The sequence below is a fragment of the Vidua macroura genome, chromosome 25 (assembly GCF_024509145.1).
Source record: "Vidua macroura isolate BioBank_ID:100142 chromosome 25, ASM2450914v1, whole genome shotgun sequence".
Lineage (NCBI taxonomy): Eukaryota > Metazoa > Chordata > Aves > Passeriformes > Viduidae > Vidua > Vidua macroura.
Window position 1 is genome coordinate 1,367,270 of NC_071595.1, and position 24,527 is coordinate 1,391,796.

General features: G+C 47.4%; 1 protein-coding gene across 1 annotated transcript in view; it reads left to right on the forward strand.

Annotated features, from left to right (window-relative positions):
• Positions 1-24,527, forward strand: part of CSMD2 (CUB and Sushi multiple domains 2) — a 308,910-nt gene that overhangs the window by 144,501 nt on the left and 139,882 nt on the right. Inside the window, exons 7-8 of the mRNA XM_053998582.1 lie at positions 13,425-13,537; positions 20,976-21,053. Of these exons, the coding sequence (XP_053854557.1) occupies positions 13,425-13,537; positions 20,976-21,053 (191 nt within the window). The remainder of the gene's footprint in view (positions 1-13,424; positions 13,538-20,975; positions 21,054-24,527) is intronic.

A 24,527-nucleotide genomic window follows, 5' to 3' on the forward strand; every position in this document is an offset into this window, starting at 1 on the left:
ACCCAACCTCAGGATGCTCCTCCCCAGGGACCTCTTCTGGCATTCCTGGCCTTGCTGGGTTTGTCCCATTCTCCCTGTGACCATCCCACCCCAGGATGCTGCTCCCCAGGGACTTCTCCTGGTGTTCCTGGCCGTGCTGGGTTTGTCCCATTCCCCCTAGGATCCATCAACCCCAGGATGCTCCTCTCCAAAGCCCTCTCCTGGTGTTCCTGGTGTTCCTGGCCATGCTGGGTTTGTCCCATTCCCCCTGTGACCATCCCACCCTAGGATGCTCCTCCCCAGGGACTTCTCCTGGTGTTCCTGGTGTTCCTGGCCATGCTGGGTTTGTCCCATTCTCCTTAGGATCCATCAACCCCAGGATGCTCCTCCCCAGAGCCCTCTCCTGGTGTTCCTGGCCATGCCGGGTTTGTCCCATTCTCCCTATGATCAACCCAACCTCAGGATGCTCCTCCCCAGGGACCTCTCCTGGTGTTCCTGGCCGTGCTGGGTTTGTCCCATTCTCCTTAGGATCCATCAACCCCAGGATGCTCCTCCCCAGAGCCCTCTCCTGGTGTTCCTGGCTGTGCTGGGTTTGTCCCATTCTCCCTATGATCACCCCAACCTCAGGATGCTCCTCCCCAAGGCCCTTTCTGGTGTTCCTGGCCGTGCTGGGTTTGTCCCCAGCTCCTGGCACTCAGCTCTGAGTCCTTTACTGCTGGTTCTCTAAAGACTTTGGGAAGAAGAATGGCTCTGGTTCTCCCAGACAGGGAGCAGCTGTTCCTGGCAGAGGCTGCCCTGGGATTTGTGCCAGTGAAATCTCTGCTCCTCCTGTGTCCAACTCCACCAGCTAAACCTATTGATACGGAGCAGACAGCGTGAAACCGCCTGAATTAGCAAATCCCACCCCCTCCTCCCAGCTTTGGGTGGAGCAGAGAGTTCCAGGTGCTTCCCCAGGATTTGTGGGGCATTGTGGAGGTGAAATCACCCCTCAGGTTTATGGAGTTTCCTGGAAACCCCTCAGATTTATGGGTTTTTCTGGACTCCACAGTTTGCTCCGATCCCATCTGTGTGACCTTGGCTGATTCTCTGCCTCCTTGCCATGTTTTACCAGTGGCAGGTGGAAGTTTTTTGGGATTTGGCAGGCTGTGCCCTGTCTGGGGTGTGAAATAGGAGTTGTGCACAGTGTGGAGATTTTAATGAGCATTTTGTAATGGCCAAAGTGCATCGGGCATCTTTTGTCTAAGGAGGAACAAAACAGCACTGGGAACTTCATAAACCCACCTGGGAACTTGATAAACCCACCTGGGAATTCCTGCCTGCCTGAAGGAGGGAACACAGGGGCAGGTGGAATTTAAAATGAGTTTTTTTTCCCTTTCCTGAGAGCTCTCACCCAGGGAATCTCTGAAGGAGTTGCTGTTGGGTGGGTGCTGGAATGTTTGGATGGACTCACTTTGCTGCTGAGAAGGTGCCACTTGATCCTCAGAAACAACAATTTCTTCACTTGTGGTGAATTCCAGCCATTCTCTCAACAGCAAACACATTGGAAATGGATTTTTCTGAAAAATTCACCCATAATGATAAGGCCAGGCCTGTTTTATGTTCTCCTGCTGGAGTTATTCAGTAGCTCCCTAAATAAATAGGACGTTGCAAACACCTTTGCACAATGTCTTGTCTTGGCAGGAAGAGCCAAAGCTGGGTTGGAAAGGATGAGTTTGGAAAGGAGTAAAAGGGGAAAAACAAAAGTTTTATTTCTCTGATCGTTTCATGGAGTGGGAGTGACGGGAAAGCACCTTTCTTGTCCCTGCTGCTGTTAAATTAAAGCTCCAGCATGAGTTTATCAGGGAATGAAATCTCAGAGCTTCCTGTAGGCTTTAAGCAAGCGACTCCTTTTTTTATTTTTTTGTTTTCTTGAAGAGTCATTGAGGACAAGGTGGAATTCGGGGCAGAAATGAGAATTTAGCTGAACAATTTGTTGCTTTAGCTGGTGGCTGGCACCTCTCACAGGGCTCCCACATCCTGGCAGAGGAAGGATTTATTGCTTTGCAGGTCTCCCGTGGAATAAGGCGCTGTAAAATGACAATGTCAAAGCGAGTTAAGGATCTGCTTCCTTCTGAGAGACTTCCCTGCAATAATCCCGTGTATTAAACTTGTGGAGACACTGCAGGAATTACCAGGGGGACCATTCAGAGCAAACGGCTGCTCCTTCAACATCATCATTACCCAGGCTTTGCTCCCTCATAAAAATTCCTCTCGGTGATCCCAGATAATCTCTGTCGTTGCTGTCTTTTATTTTTTTTTTTTTTAGTGTAAATCAGCAGCAACGCTGCCCTTGTGAGGGGAGGGAAGGAGCTCTGAGCACCCTGCTCTGGTGGAAGGTGTCCCTTGTCATGGCAGGGGTGGGACTGGATAATTCTTGAGCTCCTTCCAACCAAACCATGCTGGGATTTTGTGGGAAAAACCGGATTTTTGTAAGGGCAGGGTTGAGGCATGGGTTGGAGGAGGAGGAAGGAGCTGGGGTGGGAGAAGCCTTTGTGTCTGATGCTCCCTGGGGTTGAGAGGGGTCAGAGATGACCTGGGAGTGCTGCTGCACTTGGTGACATGAGTAAATTGTGAGGAGCTCCTGAAAGGCTCACCTTTAATCCTCCAGTCTCTGCTCTCTGGGTAAATGCAGGACCTGGGGGGGGAAAACAGAAAAAACAACAAGAAAAACAAAAAAAAAACCCAAAAAAAAAAAACAAAAAAAAAGCAACAAAAAAAGCCCCCAAAACACCCCACAAGACTTTCTGGAGAATAATTTTCTGGTGAACATAAGAAATATTTATTTATATTTCAATTTACACAAATATCTCTATATGATTTATGTAATTACTTCTGAATTATTATTAATTTTGTTAAGTCCTGATTCAACATAGAGGGAAGAAGAAAGGGTAAGCATGGAAGGGAAGAGAAAAAACTGCACTAGTAACAGACACAAAAAAACCCCAAACAAACAAAAAAGCCAACAACAACAACAAAAAAAAAACCCAAAGCAAATAAAAAACCAACAAAACACAAAACTTAAAAAAAAAAAAAGCCACCCCAAACCAAGCAAAAAAAAAAAAAACCAACCTAAAAAAGAAAAAGCTAAAAAAAAAAAAAAAAAAAGGGGGGGAGAGGAATATTTTCCATGCAGAAACCAGGGAGGAATCAGCGTGTGGAGATGATTTTTTTGCAGAGCAAGGTGTGACCCCAGGCGTGTCTGGACCGTGCAGCAGATTGGAGCTGAGAGGAGGCCAGCTCGGGGCTCGGGGCCGTGCCAGCTCTGGCACCTTGGCCACGTCCCCTCGGTGCCACGGGCCCTTGGGTGACCACAGAGCCCTGCCGGGGAAGATTTCCAGTTTTTCTGGGAACGGTGCCCAGCTTTTGTTTCATTCCTGCCCAGTGCTGAGCACCTTGCTCGGAGGAGAGCGGGATCAGGAATTAATAAGGTGAACATGTCCCCGTGTGAGACAATCCTTATCTGCAGCTTTTCCTCCTCCCTTCTGCTCCTTTTGAATCTGTTCCAGTGTTTGACTGAACGCTGGATTTCCTGCCTTTTGTAGCTTTCCCAGTGTTTGATCTCCCTCTCTCTTTTTCTGGAGTTCCAACACCCAGGACATGGAGATTTCAGCTCGGGGAATCTTCAGGGAGGTCTCACTCACTTGGATGACCTTGGAGAGGAGTGGAATGATTTCTTTGCCTCCCACTGGCCCTGCAGCCACCTCGGGGGGCTTTTAATTATTCCTGGTTTATACAGTGGCACTTTTGATGGGAGGGATTCCTGCGCCGTGTGCCAGGGTTGTGTGGATGCAATTCCAAGGGCACATCCCTGCTCTGTCCACACCTGGCATCGAAGCCCTGGCAGTGACGCCTCCGCTGCTGCTGCTGGAATATTTTCCCATCGATTTTCCAGTTAAATGATGCCTTTTTGTGAGGGGCTTGTGGTGGAAAAGCTGAATGCTGGCTCTGGAAATGTGGGCTGCTTGGGAAAACTCCTTCTCCCAGGTGCTGGGGACTGAGCAGAGGAGGGTGGAAACAATTTTTGTTTAATGTCACATTGTTAACGTTCAGGAGCACACATCATCATGGGACATCATTCTGTGCAGGTGCTTTAATTGAAGAGCTCTGGGAATCAGGGGTGCAGACCCAAATCTGACTCCCACATGGCTCTCGAGCTGAACGTATTTTATATTCTATCCGTATATAACTTACATATTAATTATTAAACTTATAACGTTCTATTCTATACATTGACCTTATTCAAGCATGAATTTCTCATGATCTTTTCTCAAGCCCCTGACCACAGTTTCTCATGATTATCCTTATGATTAACCAGTAATTATATTTAATTACTAAACAATCACATCTAACAATTATATCATTTATCACATCCTGGTTACGCAGGTGCAGTTCTAGCAAGCACAAGGTCTAGACTTTCCCAGGGTATTTTCCAGGGTCTACTAAGCCTAAATTTCCTTCTGACTCCCCAAATCCCCATGATTTTAAAACCCTTTTCCTACCAACATCGATGCCTGGCAGGAGCAGAGCTGCAGGAGGGACAGGCTGGAGGAGAGAACAGGACAGGGCTGAACCCACGCCTGGTGTGACCCTGGTGGGGAATGGATTTGTAAAAAATACTTAAAACCTGACAGAAGGTTCACTCACACAGTGTGTATTTGTCTGTAAACGCGGAGTTTAGAAATGTTATAGAACAGGATAGATGTTGTCGAGAGAGAAATTGAATTAGAAACGAGTTTTAAAGGATGGTCTTGTAAAAAAGGCTAGATATTTTGGAGAAATGGAATTATAAAAGATGTGTTGTATTAGGATTTATGAAGGGTAATTTTAGATGATTGGTTTTAAGGTATTTGCAGCACGGTGTGGTGAAAGCTGATAGGTTAAGAAATACTTGCAGTGTATTGTAATTAGGAAATAGTTGGGTTTTGAATGTGATAGTGTGAATTGTAACATTTGTACCATCTTACTTTTTAAATGAGACTGAAAATGGAATAAAAGTTTTTAAAACGCCTCTCAGTTGCCCCACCTCTAGGTCAGAAAAGGGCTTAATCCGACAGAGCTGCCACCAAGCAGGGTCACTTCCAGCGAGTTTGTCACTTCCAGCGAGCCTCTTCCATTATTAATGTGACATCCTGGAGGCAGCCGGGATCAGCTCAGCCCCTCCTGCGTGTCTGGGAGCGCAGCTGAGCTGACCTGATTGTGCTCCGCTCCCCAAAGGGAGCAACTTCTGTGCCCGGCGAGCTGGAAAAGCAGCTCCAAAATTTCCCTTGCAGCTCCTTGGGCTCCCTCTGCAGATTTTAGTGGGCTGAAACATCCCCCCCTTCCCTGCCTCCCCAGGCTCGTTCGGCACTAAAACTCCAGCTTTAATGGCATTTAAGTGCATTGTTAGGGTGGCAACGCCGGGAGTTGGGCTGCCCTGCGCGGAGGGCTGGTTGTTATTTATCTGCTGATAAACACAGCCCGGCTCCTTATCAGCGCATCTCCCCCTGCCTGCCCGGGGAAAACAATCTCTGCAGCTCCGATATCCAGGCTTCAGCGGAAATTCTAATAAAGCTGTAGCAGGTTTTTTGTTTTTGTTTTTGTTTTTTTTTGGGGTGGGGAGGATTTGCAATGCAGCGTTAGAGAGCCTCAGTTGCATTCTGTTGTGTGGCAGGCACATTCTTCTCTCTCTCAGGATTTTTTCAGAGAGGAGCACAGAGGAAAGAAAGAGAAAATTTCTATTTCTGGTCCTTGTTTTTCCCATGTGGAATGTGCTTGGAGAATTGTTTACCTGGGGTGATGCTTGGTTGGATTCTGGTGAGGATTGTTTGGGGCTGGTGGCCAATCCAGCCCAAACCAATCCAACCCAATCCAACCCAATCCAATCCAACCCAATCCAATCCAACCCAACCCAATCCAACCCAACCCAACCCAATCCAACCCAATCCAATCCAACCCAATCCAATCCAATCCAATCCAATCCAATCCAACCCAATCCAATCCAATCCAATCCAATCCAATCCAATCCAATCCAACCCAATCCAATCCAATCCAACCCAATCCAACCCAACCCAATCCAATCCAACCCAATCCAATCCAGTCCAACCCAATCCAATCCAATCCAACCCAACCCAATCCAACCCAATCCAATCCAATCCAATCCAACCCAACCCAACCCAATCCAATCCAATCCAATCCAACCCAATCCAATCCAGTCCAATCCAACCCAATCCAATCCAATCCAATCCAATCCAATCCAACCCAATCCAACCCAATCCAATCCAATCCAATCCAATCCAATCCAATCCAATCCAATCTAATCTCTGGAGAGGGTCACGAGTTGTGAGTTAGATTTGGTAGTTAGAACAGTAGGTTTGTAGTTTTAGTATCTCCTTTAAATAGTATATTCATGTATTTTAGCATAGTTATAATAAAGAAATCATTCAGCCTTCTGAGCTGCAGTCACACATCAGCATTTCTTCCCACCAGGTTCACCTGCATTTGCAATACTGTTGTGCTGAATTAGGGGTGGCTGGCTCTGAATGGAATAGATAAAATCGTGTTTTGTCACCTCGCTCTGGTGTGACTGGAACCAAGCTCTGGTTTCAGGGTGGGAGTGTGTGGGAAGTGCTTTGGTTCTGTCACTTGGCTTCTTTTCATTTGGGTAATTAGCAGCGAGGGTGGGGTTCATTAGTTGATTATTTTAATTCCGAGGAGCCCTTTCTGCCCCCATTTGCCTGGAGCTCAAAGGTCTCCCTGTGGCTGCAGCACTGGCACAGGAGGAGGAAGAGCCTGTTTTCCTTTCCAGGAAAACTGAGGCTGGAAAAGCACTCCAAGGTCACCCAGCCCAAAGTGTCACCAGTTCTTGTCCCCAGCCACATCCAGGCCTGCCCTGGACCCCTCCAGGGATGGGAGCTCCAAACCTCCCTGGGCACTTCCAAGGCCTGACCTTGTATTGTGCCATTAATTCATTAATGAGCATCTGATTTGAGCTTGTCTGCTCTCCTAAACAAAATGTACTTCAGCACCTCTAGACCTCATTTCTGGCTCGCAGGAGACTTCTCCTCACCCTGGACTTCTACAAGGAAAAGGAGCCATCAGATCAGTTCTTGTTCCTCCTTCCGTGCTGCAGGGATGGCAGGAGCACTCCTGCACCTTCCCCCTGCTCCCGAGCCTCAGCGAGGGCAGGGACAGATCCCACATCACCCCACACACCTCGGGAAGCAGCAGCTCGGCACGTGGAAGTCCTCTGCTCCTAGGGAATTCTGCCAGGAACCACCCTGCAAACAAGGCAGAGGAACCTCTGGCAGCACTCAGGGATTGCCCTTGCAAGGATGTGCCCCCTCCAGGCCTCCCAGCCCCCTCCTTCCCTGGAATGTTTTAAGGCTGCAATTCCCCACTGGGAGGTTTTTAAGACCCATCTTAACCCCAAGGACAGATTTCAATAAGTTTTTTTTTCCTGCAGGAGGAGCAGTGCACTCCTCATTTCCCAAAAAAAAAAGGCCTGAGCACTCTTTCCATGAGGAAATTCCTCCTGGAAATTTCCAACCTCCTCATGTCCAACCTGAATGAACAAGAACAAATCAAGAACAAAGCTGGGTCCTGGCAGGAACTCCCTCTCCTCCAGGCTTGGCACTGCCTGTGTCTATTCTGAAATATTTCACATTTTTCCAGACGTGGCTTTGAAGTTGAAACCTTTTGTTTGACCTCTGGGATGTCCTGCACTCAAAGCTCTGATGAGATTTTTAGCTTCATCAGGGTGAAAACTGGGAATATTTCTGTGCTGGTGGCCAGCTCAGTGCTTTACAATCATCTTTCTGCACCAGCTGCATTTTGCTCCGTGGGAAGTTGGGCCTTTGGGTTAAAGAGCTTTTCACTCTAAAAATAAAAATCTAAATTTTATGAATGGCTGGGAAATATTTGCCCCCAAGATGAGCTCGCTGCTCTTTTTGTATCTAACGTGGAGATCCATTGCCTGTGTGTGTAAATGTGTCAAATATCCATGAAATCCAAGAAAAACTAATCCACAGTGGGTGGGTTTGTGCATAAATCACTGCTAAATGTAATAAAAACCCCTCAGAGACACTTCCACCTGTTGGGTTGCTCAGCTGTGACAGTTCCACAAATGCCTGTGGACCATTGAATCACTTCTCATTAAAGTGAAATTAATCCAGAACAGAGATCCAGGAGAATTCAGCCTGAGATAATTTTGAAACATTTCAGAGGTGAAGGAAAATCGCAGAAAAATGAGATTATCAGGCACCCTGGACAGTTGAAATTAGTTTGGCTCTGTTTCCAGTTGAGCTCCATCACCCCAAATCAGCCAAGGATTTGGTTTATGCTCCTGCAGAGATGAGCTGGGAAAATGCCACATTAAAAAAAAAAAAAAAAAATGAAGAATTAAGAACTCCAGTGTAAAAGTTCCTTGGGGGAAAAAAAAAAAAAGATTTGATCCTAGCCAGCAAATTTATCTGAGGGCAGGAGTTAAAGGTGATGGAAGTTTTGCTGCTGCTTGGAAACACTTTTACCTTTTGAGGGAATGCAAGGAAAGAGGAAGGAAAAGGGAAGTGGAGAATAAATTAATGGGATTTCCCTTCCAGCAGAAGGTTCTGGAAGGAGCCAGGACAGGGATCCCTGGGAGTGGAAGCTCTGGGGGTGATTTGTTGCTCATGGAGATGAGGCTGAAGTCTGTTATCATTTCTGGGAGTAGAAACAAGAAGGGGTGGTGGCCAAAAGTTGCTCCAGAAGGGTTTTCCCTTAGGCTGCGCCCTGGGATTAAGGCTGAGCCAAAGCCCAGACCAGGAGGATTCCTTCATTTCCAGTCCAAGGGTTCTGGGTCAGCCCTGGTGGCATTTTTGGATTGGATTTGGAGCAAACCTCTCCTGTTCTGTCCCTTCCATCAGGATCTGGTGCCAGCAGATTCCCTGGAGCCTGCAGGGGGTGGTGGTGTGAACATGCCAGGAAGTTTTCCACACTCCCACCTGGAAATAACCTGCCCTTAAGGAAACTCCCATTCTTTTTTTGGGAAATGAGGAGTGCACTGCTCCTCCTGCAGGAAAAAAACTTGTTGAAATCTGTCCTTGGGGTAAAGATGGGTCTTAAAAACCTCCCAGTGGGGAATTGCAGCCTTAAAACATTCCAGGGAAGGAGGGGGCTGGGAGGCCTGGAGGGGCACATCCTTGCAAGGGCAATCCCTGAGTGCTGCCAGAGGTTCCTCTGCCTTGTTTGCAGGGTGGTTCCTGGCAGAATTCCCTAGGAGCAGAGGACTTCCACGTGCCGAGCTGCTGCTTCCCGAGGTGTGTGGGGTGATGTGGGATCTGTCCCTGCCCTCGCTGAGGCTCGGGAGCAGGGGGAAGGTGCAGGAGTGCTCCTGCCATCCCTGCAGCACGGAAGGAGGAACAAGAACTGATCTCATGGCTCCTTTTCCTTGTAGAAGTCCAGGGTGAGGAGAAGTCTCCTGCGAGCCAGAAATGAGGTCTAGAGGTGCTTAAGCATATTTTGTTTAAGAGAGCAGACAAGCTCAAATAAGATGTTCAGAATTAATGGTACAGCTCTCCTGATAATTTGAGGAGAGGTTTGGATGAAAAGTTAAAAATACAGGTGAAGTGAATAATAATACACAGGGAGATGAAGAGCTGCTGAGAGGCGTCCCTGAGTTGTAGTGAGAGGGAAATGAGTCAGAATTGGCAGGATTTCAGTGGAATAAAGGCTGGGAGGGGAAAAGGAGGCTCTGGCTGGGCTGGGGATGGAGCTCAGAGTGAAATTTGGGCTGGGCTCAGTTCTGTGCCCTCAACAATTCTGGCTGAACTGAGCGTCCACAGCGCCGAATCCAGTTGTGGATCGTGGAATTCCAGAATGGTTTGGGTTGGGAAGGGCCTCAATCCCAACCAGTGCCACCTCATCCATGGGCAGGGACACCTTCCATTATCCCAGCTGCTCCAACCTGTCCTGGAGCACTTCCAGGGATGATCCAGGTGTGTTCTTCTCCTTGGATTTTGTGATGACTGCCAGCTTTGACTCCTCCATCCATGGAAAAGCTGCTGGGGCCTCCCCTCCTCCTCCTCCTCCTCCTCCTCCTCCCAGCCACTCCAGTGGGTCTCACTTTGGGTTAAACACAGCCAGGGAAGGAAAAAGTGGATTTGAGCTCCAGGAAGATGAAATTTCAGGGAGATTCACCCAAAATTTGTGTTGTGAGGAGCCAGGACCCAGCCTGGCTGATGTTAGGGATTATCAGCAGAGATCCAAGGGGGTGTCAAAACAGAGATTAAATGAGCAGAGAGGTTAAATAAATCAACTAAAGCAGTTCAAGGAGGAAAAAAAAAAGAAGATAAAACATCCCCAGTGATGTCCTTTGCTTTTATTTGGAGCTGGTGTTTGACTGCACCCTGATTCTGGGCAGCACCAGGAAACCAGGGTGCCTTCAAATTCATGTTTAAATCCATCATCTCCACATATTTCACTTGGAATAACAGGATTTCAGATGGGATTCCTGCCTTCAGCCATGACTTTGACTCCTGCACTGGGTTTGCAGCATCCACACCAGGAATTCTCATTGTATTTGGGTCCATTTAAGAAGAACTAATGGCCAAATTGGTGATCATCAAATTTCAGGGCGCTCAAAATCCGTGTGCAAACATCTCCTCCTGCTCCTCCAGTGCTTCTGCCTCACTTTGTGACACTTTATTGATTTTTTTTTCCCCCTTCCTTTTCTTCCTCTCTGCGTGGAAACAAATTAAAGCAGGAATTGGGATTGTAAATAGGTAATGGGACGTGAATGCAGAGTAATCAGTGCCAGCCGTGTACAGCCATACTAATTGTGCCAGGGGAGGGAATGGGATAAATATTTAATGCCTGGATTCAGTGGGAAGTGAGAGAGCAAGGAAAGAAATAAAAGAGTTGAGAAGGGCTCACTTCAGTGCTTTTTCTCAAAAAGAGGAGTTTTGATGGCATTAACCCCTCCCTGTTTTGAATAAAGGAATTGTGTTTAATGTGGAGGCTTCGGTGTCACACTAGGGAAAAACATCCCAGGTTTGGGATGAATCCACCTGTGGCTGTGGCACATTCTTCTCTCTCTCAGGATTTTTCATAGAGGACCACAGAGGAAAGAAAGAGAAAATTTCTATTTCTGCTCCTTGTTTTTCCCATGTGGAATGTGTTTGGAGAATTGTTTACCTGGGGTGATGCTTGGTTGGATTCTGGTGAGGATTGTTTGGGGCTGGTGGCCAATCCAATCCAATCCAACCCAACCCAACCCAACCCAATCCAATCCAATCCAATCCAATCCAACCCAATCCAACCCAATCCAACCCAACCCAATCCAACCCAATCCAATCCAACCCAATCCAACCCAATCCACTCCAATCCAACCCAATCCAATCCAATCCAATCCAATCCAATCTAATCCAATCCAACCCAACCCAATCCAATCCAACCCAATCCAATCCAATCCAATCCAATCCAATCCAATCCAATCCAATCCAACCCAATCCAATCCAATCCAATCCAATCCAATCCAACCCAACCCAATCCAATCCAATCCAACCCAATCCAATCCAATCCAATCCAATCCAATCCAATCCAATCCAACCCAATCCAATCTCTAGAGAGGGTCACGAGTTGTGAGTAGTTAGATTTGGTAGTTAGAAAAGTAGGTTTGTAGTTTTAGTATCTCCTTTAAATAGTATATTAATGTATGATAGCATAGTTATAATAAAGAAACCATTCAGCCTTCTGAGCTGCAGTCACACATCAGCATTTCTGCCCCCGGGTTCACCTGCATTTCCAATATCCACCCTTCAAGGATGTGCTGATCAAAACCAAAAGCAGGGATGGGGGACAGGAGAAGCTGGGCCTCATTCAGGCAGCTTTGGTTCATTGGTGTCTATTTTTTATCTCAGGCAATTGAATTACAGCTGTGAAAGGGAGATTTGGCTCTGCAGAGCTAAAGATTATTTCTGAGGGGTTTGCTGCTGCAGAATGAACAATGAAGTGGCCCTTGGGGGGGTGAGAGCATTAATTTAAGGGTGTTGTCATAACAACCAGCCAGGGGAACTTCCTCAGGATGGGTTTGAGGCATCCCATGTTTGGTCTCGGCCTCAAATCTGTTTGTTTGAACTCGGTTCTTTGAGAAAGTTTCCAATTCAATGGGTTCAGCTGCCTTTGAGTTCCCCAAGGATGGCAAAAAGCCACAGAGGATCCATTTCTACTCCACCTCGTCCTCCTGGAAGGGCTGGGGAACAGGGATGGAGACAATCCATGGAGAAATGATTGGGAACAACCCTAAAGCCCAGCTTTAAATCCTCTCAGAGCCCCGCAGGATCCAGGCACGGGATAATCCAGGGTTTGGATTGTACTGTAGGTGGCAGAGATGCTTTAGTTATGCACTAATCACCCTGCCAGCTCATTAACAGGCTGGGAGCACAGGGCAGCCCCTCTGCCATTAATTAACGCTGCCAATTCCAGCCTGGCTCCCACTTGGAGGAGCTGAGGTCACCTCTGGATGGGCTGGGTGACTGAAGGACTCTTCAGGTGCTCCGTGGGCTGTCAGACCTGCTGCTAAAAAATGTTTAATAATCAAATGTGAATTACTCTCCGGGTGGAACAGATTCACAGGATCTTTTTGCCTTCATTAAAAAAAGCAGGGGGTGTTGGAATGTCAAAAATGGATGTTGGGAGGCCAAAAATGGGTGTTGGGATGGCAATAAAAGGTGTTGGATGCCAGTGAAAGGTGTTGGAATGCCAATAATGGGTGTTGAAATCGCAGTAATTTTAAAATAAGTGATAATTGGGGATTAAAATAATTAACTTTCATTAACCGGAACAGAGGGAGCATTGGTGTCCCCAGTGGTGAATGTCACCATTGTGGACCTCAGTCTGAGCTGAAGTGTTCCAGTCTAAAACTTGGTTTGGGACAAAACTCAGCCAGGAATTGTGACCTGGACTTAAATGAAGCAAACATCATCATATTTTAAAAGGAAATAAAATGAACGGATTTGAAGGGCTGCTGCTGGGCTCTGGAGCTTCCCACCTCTGTTGCTGGCTGGAATCTTCCTCAGGTTGGGATTGGTCATAAAGAAAATAAAAAATAAAGAGGTTCTTGCCATCCTTTCCCTTCCTGAGTTAAAATAAAGAGGTTTTTGTGATGAGGTTAACCAAATGTGAAGAGAAGAACTGAATAAGCTTGGAAATGTTCTGTGCCTTAGGAAAAAGGAATGAGAACCTCTGTAATTACAAACATGGAGCTCTCAGATGCGAATCCCAGCAGGAATGTGGGGCTGGAAAGAGCCCTGGAGTGGGGAGGGTGCTCTCCTTGGCTGTGTGGAACCCACAGAGGAGTTCCCAAGCTCCTGGGGGAGGAGGAGTCCTGGAGAGCCGGGTTTGGGGTGCCACTCCCAGCTCCTGACGTGGCTGTGCTCCTTGCTCTCTTGCAGGTTCACTGGGATGAATTTGCCTGCCCCTGTGATCAGCAGTAAAAACTGGCTGCGGCTGCACTTCACCTCCGATGGCAACCACAGGCAGAAGGGCTTCAGTGCCCAGTACCAAGGTAAGGAGAGAGAAATAAATGCCCTTGCCTGGCCTCACCCACCCCAGCTTTGCCAGGAATGCCCAGCTGCCTCCCTGCATGGTCCTGCTGCTGTTCATTTTCCACCTGGAATCCCCCAAAGCGTGGGCTGTGACATTCCCACTCTCTGGACACAGAGACACAATTCTGTCTCTCAGGAGAAGCACAGAGAGAAGAAGAGAAAACAATCTTTATCTCTGCCCCTTTGTTTCCCCCATGTGGAATGTGGTGTGGAGATTGTTCACCTGCAGGGATTGCTGGGCTGGATTCTGGTGAAGGCTGTTTGGGGTCAGTGCCCAGTGGGATCCAGCTGTGCTGGGCTCTCAGCAGAGTCCCAGTTTGAGTTAGTTAGAGAGGTGAGTAAGAAGTGAGTATGTAGAATGGGATAGTATCTCTTTAAATAGTATATTAATGGAATATAGTATAGTTTTAATAAAGCTGTCCTTCAGCCTCCTGCTCTGGAGCAGACATCAGCATTTCTTACCCACTGGGGTTCACCACATTTTTACTATAGTGGGTTTCACAGAAAAACCCAAACTGGTCTGGGTTGGGAGGGACCTTAGAACCCATCCAGTGACACCTCCACTGTCCCAGGGTGCTCCAAGTCCCCTCCAGCCTGGCCTTGGACACTCCCAGGGATCCAGGGGCTTCTCTGGGAAATCCATTTCAGCCTCTCCCCACCCTCACAGGGGAGAATTCAGGACTGGGATAAAGATTTCAGGATGGGGATGTTCAGGTGATGAGATCCTTTGGCAGTGAAGATGCAGCTCCTGGTGGGACCAGAATGGATCGAGTGGATTCCCTGGAAGTGTTCCCACCACTCCCTGTGATGGCTTTGAAGGAGGCTGTGGGTGCAGCTGGCTCTGGAGGCAGGATCCAGGAGAGGGGAGGCGAAGCAGGGAAGGAGCAGGAATGGCTTTGAGTCCCCTCCAAGGCTGGGCTCAGGGGAGCTCTGCAGGTTTGCTCTCAAGAGGCTTTTGCTGGGAAAAACCTCTAGAGAGGAGTCAAGGGAAAGGGAGATTTTTCCTTGGATAAATCCACAAAGCTGCCCCTTTTGGACGTTCCCAGGTTGTTCCTAGCAGTGCTGTCATGGCCTCAACACACAAACCACATCATTATTTGACTTTCCTGCTTTCCTTGAGCCTATAAATGACTTTAAACTGCAAGGAAAAAAAAAACCAAAACAACCTTTTGTTGTTGCTGTGCAGCACAAACACCTGGAAAAAGCAGCTTCCCTTTGGATGCCTTTTCCCTGGCTGTCAGCATTGCAGCTTTCTCCAAAGCACCTGTCTGAGTCAGCCTTTCTCCCTCCATAGCAAAGTCAGGATGAATGTTCTAATTCCCCTGGATCAGATAAATATCGGGGGGTTCTGGTCTCGTGCACGGCGTTGGCAGAGGGAGTGAGCTGGGGATTGAGAGTTTTGAGAATGAACTGAACTCCCCGTTCCTGAGCTGGAATCGGGGCAGGACCTCGGCCCAGCTGCCAGAGGGGACCTGCCCTCGTTTTTCCTGCTGGTTTTTGTGGTGTTTGGCAGCTTCTTTCTGCCTTTCAATGCTTAAAAAAAAACCAGCAAAACCAGCAGCCAAGCAGTGAAGATTCCCAGGGATGAAGGGAAGGTGTCTGCAGGCAGTGAGATCTCTAGGACAGGAGATGCTGATACTTTAAAAACCTCCCTGTAACCCTTTCCACAACCTGGCCTGGACATAAATATTTCACTGGAGATAAATCCCTACAAAACAGGCCATGTAATTCCACGGGAAGCACAGCAGCTGAAATGCATTTTTCATCAGGAGAGCTGAATCAGGATCGGCCAGGAGAACAAGGGAGGATTTAGGGTGGCTCTAATTTGCTGTCTGTTTTCCAAAGACGTGTCTGTACATCATTTATGAACCCCCTGTGTCCTCTGGGACGGGGTCTGGCTTTGCTGATAATCTATAAGAAAACAATTTCCCTTCCAGCTTGTTTAAATTGATCCTGAATTTTGCAGAACACCTTCTCTGTCTGTTCCCTCTCCGCTCTCCCTAATCCGTGCCCTCATTTGGAAATCACTTTAGGAATGTAAAAGCAAGGTTAGATGCAATCAGGCTGTGGAGAGGGTTTTTTGTTGTTGTTGTTGTTGAATACAGCAAATTCGTTTCATTCCCTTCTCGGGAGTTAAATGTTTCCCCCTTCCCTTTTCCCTTTCATTAAGGTGAATCTTGATTTTTGCAAATTATTTTTCCCCATTCCCCATGTAAGGAAATCAAAGGGACTGGGAGAAATCTGTGCATAGGATTTTTTTCTACAATTTCCTCCCCATCCTGTCTCCTCAAAAAGGTGGAAGAAAGTAATCTAGAAGTGTTTTAATCAGGTGAGGTGGCAGCACTTCAGGTGTCCCTCCCACCAGAGGGGCTGGAAATGCAGGGCTGGAATTGGAGAGATGGGAATGCTGCCCTGGCTGCTGCTGCCCCTCTCTGCACATGTTTTATGGCAGAACTTGGCTCCCTAATTGCTCTGGAGCTGATTGTTACCAACACATAATTGCAGCTTTTATCGATCTCCCCGCCCCGGCCGCTTCCCTTCCCTCCGGGAGGAAGATAAATGGGATGAGCTCCAGCCCGGGCACAGGACAGAGCTGCCTCCTCCAGGGAGGGGCTGAGGAGCTCTCTGCTGGTCACGAGAGACACATAAATGGCTTTGTGAGGGTGTCATGGTTTCTTGGAATGGTTTGGAAGGGGTTTAAATCCCATCCCGTTCCACCCCTTCCATGGGCAGTGACCTCCCACTATCCCAGGGTGCTCCCAGCCCCATCCATGGCTTTGATCTACAGATCTGTCCATGGGTAGATCTGTAGTTCTACCCATGGATAGATCAGTTTGGCTTCAGTTTGGACAGATCTTCCCCTCTTCATCCTGGATCTCCCACTCCTCATCTTGGATCCTCCATTTCTCATCCTGGATCTTCCTTTCCTCATTTACGATCTTCCCCTCCTCATTTTCAATCTTCCCCTTTTCATCTTGGATCTTCCCTTCCTCATCTTGGATGTCCCACTGCTCATCTTGGATCCTCCCCCTTTCATCCTGGATCTTCCCCTCTTCATCCTTATCTCCCACTCCTCATCCTGGATCTCCCACTCCTCATCTTGGATCTTCCCCTCCTCATTTTCAATCTTCCTCTTTTCCTCTTGGATCTTCCCTTTCTCATCTTGGATCTTCCCTTCCTCATCTTGGATCTTCCATTTCTCATCTTGGATGCACCACTGCGTATCTTGGATCTTCCCCCTTTCATCTTGGATCTTCCACTCTTCATCCTGATCTTCCATTCCTCATCTTGGATCTTCTCCTTTTCATCTTGGATCTTCCCCTTTTCATCCTGGATCTCCCACTCCTCATCTTGGATCTCCCACTCCTCATCCTGGATCACGCCCTTGGGTTCCAAAGGGATTTTTAGCTCCTGCCACGTGACCTGTGGAGTCTCCTGGACAATTCTTGAGAATCCCAGTGCTTGTGCAAGCTCTGATTCCCAAAGATCCATTGCTCAGGCTGCCAAAAGAGGGATTTTTCCAAAGAGTTGCACTTGAGGGGGCTCCTCTTCACCTCCAGGAACAAGAACCCCTGTGAGCATCCTGCTGCTGAACCATGCCAGCAGGAGGGAGAGATCCAGGCAGGATCTGGATTTAACAGCAATTCCCCCAACGAGGAGAACAGAGCTTCATGGAATAGATTTTTTTTTTTTTTCTGTTGTTGCTGCTGAAACACTGTTTTCCAAATTAAAAATAAATAAATGTCTGCTTAAATCCTCATTTAGAGCAACACGAAGTGGTTTAAAAGGAACAGCCCGGCCTGCCTGCCGTGCTGGCAGAGCTTTGTAATGTCATCTCTCAAATCTGACAGGATGCTGAGTATTCCATTAGATCTGTTGGATGTGTGTGAGCAGCAAAACCCTCCAGAAAACAGGAGTTTCTGTTCATCCAATTATCCTGACACAGTCCTTTGTAGTACCGCTGCACATTCCAATTTACAAACAAAGTCGATTTTCAAGCACCGGATTTTTGAGGGCAGGGAGTGGGAGAATTGTTCTTATTTGTTTAAATTTTTAAAAAGCACGAAACAAGTGGTGCTTTACTGTGCCTGGTTCTGATCTAAATGGAGTCATTTGTAAAGTCTGACTTCCATCATTAGGGCTCCAGAATGAAGGATGAGGAGGAGAAGATGCAGTGATCCCTCTTTATCAATTTATCTTCACCAATTTATCTTTATCAATTCTCCTGGAAAGGGACACGGTGCAATTAGGGGAGGAGATGCTTCCTGGGGATGCTGCTCGGGCTCTGAATTCCAGGATTGGTGCTGGGTGATGAGTGTCTGGTGCTTGTTCCCATTGCTGAGGGGTTTGGGAGCCAGGTTTTCCAGCAGGAACGGGGTTGGAGGGGGATGTTTGCTGGATGGGATCTGGCGGGGATGGCTCTGGGAGAACCTTGGTTAGAAATGTGTCCCTGAAAAACTTCCAAGCCTGGGTGCATCCAAATTATGAATCCCCCGTGCCAGAGAATCCAGAGAATGGTTTGGGTTGGAAGAGACCTTAAAATTCCTCTCATTCCACCCCCTGGCACCTTCCACTGCCTTCTCCTGGATTTGGGATGTTCAGCACTGAGGAAATCCCTGCAGGTTGCTGTGTCCTGATGGAAAAGTTCCCAAGGATGTCTCATCCCATCCATGGTGCCACCATCAGCTCTGGTGGGATGCTTGGGAAGCTTTGCTTGGCCTCTAAATTCCCTTGGTGGTGCACAAATCATCCGAGCTGAGCTTTTGTTTGCGTGGAGAGTGGGAACGTTCCCTGGGGGCTGGATAACGGGGATGTGCCGTGGGAAGCTGTGGAGAATACAAAAATGGGGATTATTTTGTAAAGCTGCTCCATCGCTGCTCGTGCCCCAAAGCACAACCACGGAGCAGAGACTTAAGAGACTGCAGAGTTCCAGCCCGCATCCTTGGAAAATTCAAATCAAAATCCAAATTCAGCCTTGGAAAATTGGAATTGTCTGGGTTTTATTGCCTGGGAGGGAATGTTGGGCTGGGATTGGGGGGGTTACCCCTGTGTTTGCTTGGAAAAAGCTGCAGAATCGCTGCAGGAATGTCTGTCACTATTTTATTTGAAAAAGAAATCGATTTTTACCCCAAAAATGTGAGTTTTAGTAGCCCCAAGTCTTTTTTTTTGATCCATTGATATTACATTTATTAAAAACCTTGAGATCAAGCTGGAAATATCCCGTGATTCCCATCCACGTGGACCTTTGGGGCATCCCAAAACCTGCTGCTTTTTTTTTTCCTCCTGCTGCACTTGCAGGTGGATTTGGAGTAAAAAGAAACAAAAGAGGTCGATTTGCTTTGACAGCAGCCTGCTGTTAATTAGTTTTCCCTTCTTAAATTAATAAAAAAAGGCAGCTGCCCTGAACAGATTGAAGCTGGTGAGGAAGACAGGAGCAGCAGCAGCTTTTCCTCATGAATATTTTCCAGCGAAAATTTTTGAAGTTCTGGCTGCTTTATTTAAAGAGAAAGCCAAAAGCTTTGAGGAAATGATGAGTGAAAAGCTGCACCCAGCATCTCCCTCAAAGCAGCACCTCAGGTGAGCTTCAAGGAGCCTCTCCCTGTCTGAGCCTCCTGCAGCAGCTGTTCCAAACAGGTTCTTTTTAAGCCCAAAAAAAAGAAACCCAGCACGATTAAAAACCCCCTCTTTAGTTACATGGGTAATTTTTCCTGACAGCTTTGTCTTAGGAATGTGCTAATTTAGGGATGAAAGCCTGACAAGATGAAGAGCACGAGGAGAAGGGTTTGAAGTGGATTTCTCCATGGATAAGGGCTGGCCCGCCAGGAAAAGGCTCCCAGAAAGGGATTTGGACACTGGGTTATCCCAATTCCTGTTGGAATTATCCCAGTTCCCATTGGAATTATCCCAATTCCTGCAGTGAGGGCTGGGTTATCCCAGTTCCTGTTGGGTTATCCCAATTCCTGCAGTGAGGGCTGGGTTATCCCAGTTCCTGTTGGAATGATCCCAATTCCTGTTGGAATTATCCCAATTCCTGTTGGAATGATCACAGTTCTCATTGGGTTATCCCAATTCCTGCAGTGAAGGCTGGGTTATCCCAATTCCTGTTGGAATGATCCCAATTCCTGTTGGATTATCCCAATTCCTGCAGTGAGGGCTGGGTTATCCCAATTCCTGTTGCAATGATCTCAATTCCTGTTGGGTTATCCCAGTTCCTCCCAGTGAAGGCTCTTTTATCCCAAATCCTGCAGTGAGGGCTTCGTTACCCCAATTCCTGTTGGAGTTATCCCAATTCCTGTTGGGTTATCCCAATTCCTGCAGTGAGGGCTGGGTTATCCCAATTCCTGTTGGAATTATCCCAATTCCTGTTGGAATTATCCCAGTTCTTGTTGGGTTATCCCAATTCCTGCAGTGAGGGCTGGGTTATCCCAATTCCTGTTGGGTTATCCCAATTCCTGTTGCAATTATCCCAATTCCTGTTGGGTTATCCCAAATCCTGCAGTGAGGGCTGGGGTATCCCAAATCCTGTTGGAATGATCCCAGTTCTCGTTGGGTTATCTCAGCTTCTGCCACTGGAGGCTCTTTTATCCCAATTCCTGCCTCTGGAGGCTGGAATGATCCCAAATCCAGGTGTTTCTGCTGCTCCCAGATGGTTCTGCCAGGTGGGGTTTGTGTCAAACCCTCGGGGTGGAGGCAGCAGCAGCAGCCAAGTCCAGAGCAGAAAAACAAATTGCTGCTCCCTGGTGTGGGGAGCTGCCTGTTGGGAAAGGATGGACGAATTTTTGTTCCTTTTCCTGGTTTTTCTCCTCTTCTGGAGGAGTTTGGAGCAGGGAGGGAACGGTCACACTTTGGGAGGAGTCCCCCAGGTGTGGGGCTCCAAGCTGCTATTTCCCTTGGCCAATAACGGGGGTTTAATTTTCTTTTTCCCTGCTATTTTCCTGCCTTTCCCTGCTGTTTATTCACACCAGCTCTGCAGTTTTTAGGCTATGAGTGCTCCCCTGGAATGGCTCTGCTGTGTAATGGCTTTGTGGGATAAATTCCTGCAGCAGAAAAATTGGGGGGAAACCAGCTCAGCATTTTCCTCAGCATCCCTGAAATTCCCTTTTGCCTGCCTCCCATTTTCAGTGGGTTACAGAGGGACTGGGGGGTTGGACCCCATTTTTATTTTGAAATTAAAGCTCTCCAAAGCCCTACCATGGAAAATAAATCCCTCTCCAAAGCCCTAACATGGAAAAACAAACCCCTGGTTTTGAGGAGTCAGGATAAGCTGGCTGATCCCAAGGGGAAGGGTGCAGGATGTGGGTGATTCACATTTTTATTTTAAAATAAAAAAAAACTTGAAAATCCCTGAAGCTCAGCTGAACATTTCCCTCACCTTTCCTTTGTTTCCCACCCCTGCAGTCAAGAAGCAGATGGAGCTGAAGTCCAGAGGGGTGAAGCTCATGCCCAGCAAGGACAACAACCAGAAGACATCTGTGTGTAAGTTTTGTGGCTCTTCCTCGCTGTCTTTTTGATAACAATCTCCTGGAACATTTCATTGGACTTCCCAGTAATCTCTAAAACTTCGCCACTCTGAAAAGTTTGGGTGCTTTTCCCTCTTCCCTCTGCATTTCTGCATCACTCCCTCCTCCCAGTGCTCTGTTCACAAGCATTTACTAACTCCTGGAAGGGTGCAGGGGGTTGGAGTCTTTGCATTTGGTTGATTCTGTGCTCCAGGGTCGTGGATTTGGGCTCCTTTTAGTGGGGAAAACAAAAAAAAAAAAAAAAAAATTGGGGTTGGGATCGGTGTTCTCGCTGTAAATAAAGAGCAGGGATAAGGAACAACATTAAAAAAATATATATTAGAAAATTTACAGAGGCAGCAGCAGCGTCCTCCTTTTTGTATTGGAGTTTTATTTCATTTTCCCTGCAGGGGGAAAAAAAAAAAAAATCGTTCTGGGTTTGTAATGCTGATTTTTCAGGTTGTGTTTAGTGGTTGGTGTGTCAGGGCCAGAATGTCTGGGGTCACTGCTGTGCCTCCCTCGGGCAGGTGGGAAATCCTTCAGCTTTCCATCGGGTTCTTCCCAAATCAGGAGCAAAACCTGTGGGGTTTGTCCCTGAATCTTGGGCTCTTACCAAAATGAAACAGGAGGGACCTGGCTGGGAGTTCATATTTTATATGGATTCAAATGGGAGCAGGGTGTAAAATGTGAAATCCATTTTCCCAAATGGATTTTAGGGGAGAAGCTGGAATTGCTCATTTTGTTGCACAGCCCATTACCCCCATCAGAGAGGAGCAGTTTGCACATCTCAGCCGGGTGGATTTTGCATACAAAATTCAGAAAAATGCTTGGACTGGATCTGAATCATCCTCAGTGTCTGTCTGGAAGGAGAGTCTCCCTCCCAGCTCCCAGGAGAATTTTTAGAGGCTCTGTTTTTTTGGGGAGCAAGGCCCAAAAAGGTAAAAAAAACCCAAAATCTCCAGAGACCACTGGGGGCATGTCCGGGGGAAATAATTCCACTTTAAAGGAAATTATCCTTTAAAATGGAGTCCAAGCTGTTCCTGGCTGGGTGATACATTCCTTGCCAGGAAGAATTTATTGGAATAAACATCCCAGTGCACTTAAACTGAGTGGGAAATCCAGTTGGAAAACCCCCCTGGCTGGGTGTGGAGACAGAGGGGTGTGTTTGGAGCGGGGGGTGTTTTGCCCTGGATTTTAGGGAACGTGAGGAAAGGAGTGATGAAATCATTGGTTTCGTGAAGTGTTGTATAAATACATACACAAAATTCCATAAATACACAGAATTCCCATTTCTCCTTCCTGGGAATGGCCTTTGGAGCAGTTTTACCCATTTTTTAATGCACCGAGGCTGAGGAGGACACAGCACCTGCACTTCCCTTCCCAGCAGATCCTGCACTTCTGAGGAGAAAAACCAGGAATTCATTCCCTGTGCCTGCTTTATCCCATCCCAAGGGGCTCGGAGCTGCCAGTGCAGCACCTTGGGAGCTCAAATCTTGTCCAGCTCAGGCTGGAAGTTGCTGAGCTGGAATAATGGGAATGGGGATGGTGGCCCCATTCCATGGTCCCTGTCACCCCCCCTGAGCCTCCAGCTCCCTCCCCGTGCCCTGCTCTCCATCAGGTCTGGATTTTCAGTCCCTGTTTTGCAGCTTTTTGCTCCCACGGGGAATTTCCAGCTGCAAAAATGCTGATTCCCAACGAGGTGGCACCGGGAAAATCAGGTTTTTTGGGTTTTTTTTTTTTATGCAAAGCCTTATCTGCTCTTTGCAGGGTCGGCTGTGCCCCTCTGCATTCCCAAAGTTCCATGAGCTGAGTCTGCATCACAGATAATTACACAGGTGGGACAGGGTAAAGAAATCTCCTATTCCAGAGCAATTTCCACTTGCTCTGCCTCAAATACCAGAAATTCAGGAATTCTTGTGTGTCTTGGCAACACTTAAAGCTATGCCACAGAATCCTAAAATCGTTAAGGCTGGAAAAGATCGAGTCCAACCTTCAAGTCCCTGCTTTGTTTTTTAACTGTTCCTACCAGCAATGTTTCCTTTCCAAGTGCTCTTTGCTAAAACCTGGCCTAAAATCCTCCCTGGAAGAATCCATGCTTAAATCCTGCAGGTTTTGTGGAAGTTTTTGAATTTGGGATTGCCTGGTCAGATTAAACCTTGTGTGTTTTGTGTGGCTGAATGGAGGCAAAATGTAGTGGTGTAAGAGCTGCTTGTGTTACTGCAGGGAAAAAAAAAAAATCCATAAAAATACGGAATTCTGGGGGGAGGTGCTGCTTGTGCTCAGTTGTTTGTTTGAAATCTTAATTAAGTGTCTTGTGCTGCTCACCACCAGTCAAATTATTTGGAAATCTTGCTTTAATCACTTTTGGGGGGAAAATAATACCGAGAGACAAATAAAGCAGGTAGAAGAAAGAGTTTGAAATTTCAGGCCGTATTTTGGATGCTAAATGTAAATGTGAATATTCCCACAGTGGGAAAATTGTGGTGGTTTGGATTTAAAAAAAAAAAAAAAACAAAACAACAGCATCAAAGTGGTTTTTGTGGTGTTTGGGTGAGGCCCACCTGGAGAGGCCCTGTGGGGGTGGCTGGAAGGGTTTGGGGTGAAGGACTGGAAATTCTGTGCGTGTCCAGCTTGGTCAAAAAGTCATTTTGGGGTGGGGGGGATTGAGCAGCTTTTAGGTCTCAGCCAAGTGTGTGGGAGTTCCTGGATTTTGGGGACACAGGAGCCAGCCCGGGGGGCTCGGGGACGAGCTGTGCTTGGCTTGGGTGGAAATGCTCTGGGAATTCTGCAGTTCTGGGAATGCTTGTGAAGCTGCACCTTCTGAGCTGTTCTGGGATAAGCACCAGGTGGGAAATGGGGGTTTGGAGTGCTCCTGGTGGAACGTTCCCAGCTGGGATTGGGTTTTTCCCAGTGTCAGGACCTCGCTGTGACCTTTTCACTCTTGGTGTTGCTAAAATTGGGGGCGTTCAGTGTCTGGGTCGGTGTCTCTGAGGTTCTGGAATCACCAAATCTTTGTTTTTTGGGTGTTTTGAGGTTGGAAATGCAGCAGGACCTCGTTGGGGTGAGCCCTGCACCCTTAAATCAGCTCCCAGCTCTCAGGCCTGATTTTTGTCATCTTTCCCAGAAGTTTGCATGGAATTACCCTGGTGTGACCACACAGATTAACCCTTTAAACCATCTAATTCCTGCTGCAGTCCTTCCCACCCCTCCTGCCAGGAGAAAGCATCACCTCCTTTCTGGATTTCTCATGCTGAGAAATGCTGGGGCTTTGTCAAAGGTTTTTTTTAGGTGCTGCTTTATTTTCTAGTTCTGAAATTCAGTGAGAAATTGTCCCTTGGGAATCTGTCAGTGAGGTTTTCTTATTAAGAGGAGATAAAGCTAAAGAGGATTTTAACAGTGAATTCCAGTGGCAAACGGAGCAATTAGAACTGGCTGTCACTGAATTCACGGG